Raw genomic sequence first — 6445 nt, 5'->3', positions numbered from 1 at the left:
AGGGAGGAGCAACAGAGAGATAGGAGACGTAGAGGGGCACAGAGTCCTAACACTGAAAAGTTGTAAGAGGAAGAAACAGGAGAGGTATCAGGTAGTTCTGTCTGGACGAGAGAGAGAGAGAGAGAGAGAGGCATTTACAGAAAAGACAAGTACAACATAAAAACTTTCCATTCAACATTCTGCAGAGACAGGACTCCAAGTGTCCAAGTGTGTGGACAAAACCAGTGTGACAAGGACACCACTAGGAACTGGGAAGACAGACTGGTTTTGCAGCTACCTTGACAAACACTCGTGCAACATGGGCGACAGCATGAACCAGGAGTCACAGTGTAACCAGAAAGATGAGAAGAGCTGGGGCTACGAGGAAGGTAGGCCAGTCCCCATCTCAGACACAGGGGTCAGGGGGGTCAGGGGCAAAAAGGGACCCAGACCCTAAATTAAATTTTATTAACAGTATATGGTAATATCTGTATAATGAATATTGACCGTCAGAATCAGGATTAGTATTTAGTAACAAGTGTGTTTACACACGCATAAGGAATATGGCTTTGCATATTGGCTCAATAGAATCAAATTAAAAACACACCACAATAATCCATCAGATTTTTACTCGTTGTTGGACCAGACAAGTCTGACTCCAGTGGGTCAAACCCAGGTCATAATTCTGTTAAGCTGTTATCTAATGAGTCAAATTCAGATGAAATCACAGAATCTTGTGATGCCACGTTGTTGGTCTGTGTAAACATAACGTGACAGCCTGTTGTCTCTCTCTCACCGCTGCCTGGTGGAGCACTGAGGGATGTGCTGTGTTACTGAAGTGTCACATTCCTCCTGTAAGTATTCTGTGTGGTGTTTAACGGTTCCTAAACTGATTAGCATCTAATCATATCACTGGCTCACAAATAGAACTGTCGTCTCGTTCCATTTCAAGGCTAAGTTGATTAATAATGAAAGTGTTTTTGGTAGTTCTTTTTTTATTTTTTTATTCCAGAAAATATTTTGGGGCCATTTGTCTTAGAACTTACGCTGAACATGTTTGGTTGTTACTAAAATCCTGTTTTTAGTGTTTTCTACCAGGACAAATGACTCACAGTTGGTTCTAACTAAGAATATGTCTCTAAAGGGTTAAAGCAAAGTTGCTTTAAATTTGTAATCTACACCCTTCCTGCATCAACTGTTCGATGGTACACATCACCCGCTACCTGCTGTAGAACCGCTGAAGTTGTGAGGAATGGGTTAGAATAAGAATAAGTCCCTTTCACCTCCTCTCTCTCTCTCTCTCCCTCTGTTCCACCTCTCTCTTCTCAGTCTTTTATGTGTAGTTTAGCTGCAGTGAAGCATTCACTGCCTCTTGTCCATCGTTGTCAAGGCTTTAGTTGCTGAGCACAGAGGGAATGTGATAGTGGATGGAGTGAACAGTTAGCCACTGTGGTGAGTGAGTGTGTGTGTGTGTTTGTGTGACTGTGGTTCGAGCTGATTGTCAGTGCATCCACACAGCTTTCCTGAACATGACACTGGCCAAATGTTTTTGTTTCCTCCTCCTCCTCCTCCTCCTTGGTGTTCTCTGTGTGCTACACTGTTCTGAGTGTGAGAGATGATCAACCACCTGTGGTTCATCTAACTCTAACTCTGATCAGATCATGAAATTCCACTTGCACGTTAGATTCTGACGTAGCAACACATCTGAAAAGTCCAAGTGTCAAAGTGTGTGTGAAGACCTGTGTTAGAACACAGGTATGAACACTGAGACCCACAGGAACTGGAGTTAAAGACGAGCTGCGTGATTCATTCTGTTCTTTGTCCACAGGTGTAGAGTGGGGACTCCATTTCCCAGCAGCCAACGGCGAGTACCAGTCTCCGATAAACCTGAACTCCCGGGAGGCCCAGTACGACCCCTCCCTTCTAGACATCAGTTTATCACCAAACTACGTCGTGTGCCGAGACTGTGAGGTCATCAACGATGGACACACCGCGCGCATCGTTCTCAAATCCAAATCAGGTGACTCCCAGATGACCTATCGACAAACTGTTGACCTTAGAAACTGACCCTAAAACTTCTTGTTTCATCGTCCCAAATTGCCTTGTGTTTGCCTGGGATTTTTTCGTCAGTGGTCAGTGGAGGTCCACTGCCGAGCCACCACGAGTATGAGCTTCACGAGGTTCGATTCCACTGGGGAAAGGAGAACCAGAGAGGTTCAGAGCACACAGTTAACTTCAAGGCTTTCCCCATGGAGGTATGGAGTGCGTACACAGCAGTACACACATGCACCCATGTACACGCATACAGCATATACAAGACTACGTATACTATAAATACAAGAGGATGACCTGGAGCTAGTGTTCACAGCTGGAAAAGTGTTTAGGCTTCTTTCTCTATCAGTCGTCCTTCAGCATTTCTGTTGTTGTCGTCGGTTGGATTCTCCAACACTGAACCTGTTCTGACCTCCAATTCACTTGAGTGAGAATTTCAATTTAAAAGAGTGATATATATGACTATTCTATTCTGTTATCAAGTCATTTTAATAATTATATAACGACAACTAATTTGCTGTTTTGATTGATTTGACGGACGGTCTCATCGGTTGAATTCCTCTCCTCTTGTGCGACTTTTTAAAACTTTTTTCTCCTTCGTCAGATGAGGCAGTTTGGAGTACATGTTTTTAAGCCTCGTTTGTTTGTCCCAGCCCTTAGTAAACACAATGTCTATTTGACAGAAAGAGCTCAAAAAGCCCAGTAAACAAATTCATAGTGATCTCTTAAGGAAACATCAGCACACTCTGCCGTTAGGGGGAGGAGAAGCAAGCAGAAAATACACTGTTTGTACTTTAACTATTTGGTCAGTGGGAGTGGTCTAAAAACTGCACTTTATTTTACTATTGTGCATATTTATAACATACCTCGGTTCTTTCACCCTCTCTGTTTGTCAGCATACCCCCGTAGATTAAGTAAGAACTTAGTTCCTCATGTTGTCATCATCTGTTATCTGATGAATTATTCTAGGACGAGGCTCAGTCTGGCCTGTCTGTTAACACGGCTCATAGGAACTCAGACTGGAAACCATCAGTCAGCACCAGCTGGTGACAAAGACCCTCACTGCTGTTCACTACACCTGTTCACAACAACAGCCTCTCACTTCAAGTTGTGTCCTGTTGTCTCTCCATGCTCAGCTCCACCTGATTCACTGGAACAGCACTCTGTTCAAGAACTTAGAGGACGCTCTGGGCAAGAAGAATGGAGTCCTCATCATCGCTCTCTTCGTACAGGTATATAGTATTTATATAACAACAGCGTTTCACAAGAATAAACTCCAACAAAACAAATATTGCACAAAACCGACCAAAACTAATTTCACTAATTCACAGATTAATGCCCAAATAATAACATTTGTATATACATATATACTGTATATGTATATATTGTATTGTATAAAGTGGAGCTGAAAGACTTTCCCCACATAACTGTAGTGGTGCCTTTTAGACGTGTTTGTCCTTGTCCCTCATCATGTCCTATATTTTTTTAAAACATTGACTTTGTCTGCACCTCAGTGGCCTTTGAGAACTTTTCCTTCCAGGAATTGTGAGAAATATTATCCCAAGCAGCTGTGCATGTAAACGATAAGCTTAAAAAATCTCTGGTCCTAAATGTTGGGTTGATGTTGGACACAATAATAATAGACTCTCACCAATATTATTATAAAATATAAAGTCCAAACTACACTCAATTTAAAAATAAAATCATCCTATCAAACTAGTATATGATGACCTGATTTGACCTTTTACTGTTGTTTTTATCAGATTGGCAAAGAGCATCTGGGTCTAAAGGCGGTCACAGAAGTCCTGCAGGACCTACAGTACAAGGTGAGGCAGAGAAAAGGTCATATTGAAGGTCCCAAAGAGTTGATACTGCTGTAGTTCAACAGTCCTGTGTGAGAATAATATTCATAATTACTGTTGTTGGAACGTTTCTTCCAGGGGAAGAACAAGATCATTCCCTGCTTCAACCCCAACACTCTGTTACCTGGTCAGTACCAGTCATTATATTATCATAAAAACTGAAAGGCTACAGTCAGCTTATTAAAGACAAGAGTTCCAAAATGTAACGCAGCTGCTCTGTCCTTGAAACACTTCATGATTTCTCTGAACTTCACTCTAATCCCCAGACCCATTACTGAGGGACTACTGGGTGTACGAAGGGTCTCTGACCACCCCCCCCTGCAGTGAAAATGTGACCTGGATTCTCTACCGGTATCCTCTCACCATCTCACAGCTGCAGGTAAAAAAACATGTTACTGTACAGAACGCTGTAGAGAGACACTGATTGGCTGTGTGAACATTATTCATATATATATATATATGTTCTGAGGTTTTACTTTTAACTGTTCTCTCACTCTGCAGATTGAGGAGTTCCGGAGGCTGCGTTCCCATGGTAAAGGGGCGGAGCTTTCAGAAGGGAATGATGGGATGCTGGGGGACAACTTCCGCCCGACACAACCGCTCAATGATCGCACAATTCGCGCTGCATTCCGGTGACTCTGGTGTATTTCTCCCGACTCAAAAGAAATGGACTGTAAGAAACACATGTAAAACAAAATAACAGTGTAACATCGGGTCAGCCGTCACCTTTACATAACCTAGAACACAGACGAGGACACATTCACACCACATTGTTAGAAGGTTTCAAATGAAACACAGTTTGTAGTTTGTAGCTTCAAAAGACAGTGAAGGTATTTGGAGTGTTCTACCCATGACAGCCTGCTAACCCATTTGCTAATTTAAAATGGGGGGGGGGTCCAACGTTAGTAAGAACAAGTCTTCGTCAACTACATGTGGTCCAAGACATTGGCTGCAGAGACAGAGAAAAACTGAAGAATTATGGATCAAAACATATCAAACATCACTATTTAGGAAGACTGTATTCACATTAGATGAAGGCAAAGACACGTTCTGACTATTGTTAACAATGACAACAACATGACAGGTAACCACAGACCTTTGTGTTAGAGCTGAGAAAAATTTGGCTGCCAAATACCTTATGTGCCAATTTTGTAATGACTTTGCATTTGATTTAAATTCTTGGTGCAATGACAAATCCTAATTTTACCCAAGAGAAAGTCCAAGATGAGTTTTTTCCTTTTTTTTTTTAGGAACTACAACACGATATCAACCTGTTTATGGCTGGTACAAATGTTCTGGGCTGGTGTTGGGACATGATCTGAAAAACTTCCTGTTAGTACAAAGTCAGCAGCACAAACCCCCGTTTGTTGACCTGGTCTTAGAACGTGATCTTCCGTAAAGTGTGGGATGTTTGTAATGTGATGTTAAGAATGCTAATCCATGTAGCTTTGTTTTAGCATATGTGGTGAAAACGTGTGTATTTGTGCAATAAAAAAAAACAAAACCTGTCACCTCTCTTTGTGTTTTTTTTTTACAGTCAACATAATGTTTTCTCAAGCAGCCGACTTTAAATGAAACTAGGTTTTCTCTGAGATATTTGGGTTCTCTGGAATCTCAGAATAATGGATCAAGCCCTGGAAGAACTAACCCAGTTCAGGTACCAGCCTGGGACTAGTCTATATATAAACACATGAGCGGCTGCCAGATTTAGTTCAGAAGACTGGCATCAGTGCAGAAATGTTTTAACATGAAGGAAACAATGGGGTTGAAGAAAAAAAAAAGAAACAGTTTAAGGACTCCCATCACTGATATATGGGTGGTGCAATTAATGTTGAACACCTTTATTATATTATTATATTGTTTCCCAAATCAGATAAGAAACAAAAAATGATTGGAGACGTCAGCCATCGCGTACATATGGATTTCTGTAAACGGCAGGAAATAACAGAACATGAGCAGCAGTGAAACAAAACCCCATTCATTTGGGCAGTTTGGGCAGTTGAATGTCGAGGGGGGCTGGGGGGGTGGGGGGTGCAGAGAGAATGGGTTGGCGAGGCGGGTTTTGAAAGAGGTAATGGTGCCACAAGAATACCACAGAAGAAGACTGTGGACGGCCAGAGAACAGAGAGGAGGTGAACAGAGGACTTTTGTTTGTAGTGTAAACTAATACTAATCTGGTCCCACCAGCTGAGACTGGGACATGAAAGAGTACGTTCAGCTGTAGTACTGCTGGTTATTGAGGGCTGGTTAACATGGCGATACTGATATTAGCATAATTAGCTGTTGCGTCACAGCAAAAAGGTCACCACGGCCAGGATTGTCCAAATACAGGTTCGGGTTAAGCAGAAATTCACAGACCAATAAGAAGACGGCAGACTACAAACAGAGCAAAAAAAAAAACGTATTTGTGTTTTTTGATGTTAATCAATATGAATAAACTACTAAAGTATATTGAGTTAATTCAATTTTATTATTTTTTGTAATTAAAAAAAACATTATGTCTGCAACTTGACCTGACCATAAAAGGAAGGAAGGAAATGTAGGCAGAAGAA

The 6445-nt window shown here is 41.6% G+C and overlaps 1 protein-coding gene across 4 annotated transcripts in view; it reads left to right on the top strand.

Moving 5' to 3' along the window:
* ca8 (carbonic anhydrase VIII) overlaps nt 1-5397 on the top strand; it is a 7478-nt gene extending 2081 nt beyond the window's left edge. For 2 of the 4 annotated variants that reach the window (XM_008334680.3, XM_008334677.3), the window contains exons 2-9: nt 186-368; nt 1808-1999; nt 2110-2234; nt 3168-3263; nt 3795-3857; nt 3972-4020; nt 4160-4272; nt 4395-5397. In XM_008334680.3, coding sequence (XP_008332902.1) covers nt 299-368; nt 1808-1999; nt 2110-2234; nt 3168-3263; nt 3795-3857; nt 3972-4020; nt 4160-4272; nt 4395-4529 — 843 coding nt within the window. In that variant the 5' untranslated portion in view covers nt 186-298 and the 3' untranslated portion in view covers nt 4530-5397. The remainder of the gene's footprint in view (nt 1-185; nt 369-1807; nt 2000-2109; nt 2235-3167; nt 3264-3794; nt 3858-3971; nt 4021-4159; nt 4273-4394) is intronic. The other 2 variants (XM_008334678.3, XM_008334679.3) reach the window with 2 other exon arrangements.
* Nucleotides 5398-6445: the final 1048 nt, after the last annotated feature.

Source organism: Cynoglossus semilaevis, chromosome 20 (assembly GCF_000523025.1).
Source record: "Cynoglossus semilaevis isolate Cse_v1.0 chromosome 20, Cse_v1.0, whole genome shotgun sequence".
Classification (NCBI taxonomy): Eukaryota; Metazoa; Chordata; class Actinopteri; order Pleuronectiformes; family Cynoglossidae; genus Cynoglossus; species Cynoglossus semilaevis.
Note: the sequence above shows the minus strand (reverse complement) of the source record. Positions and strands in the feature narration are given on the sequence as shown.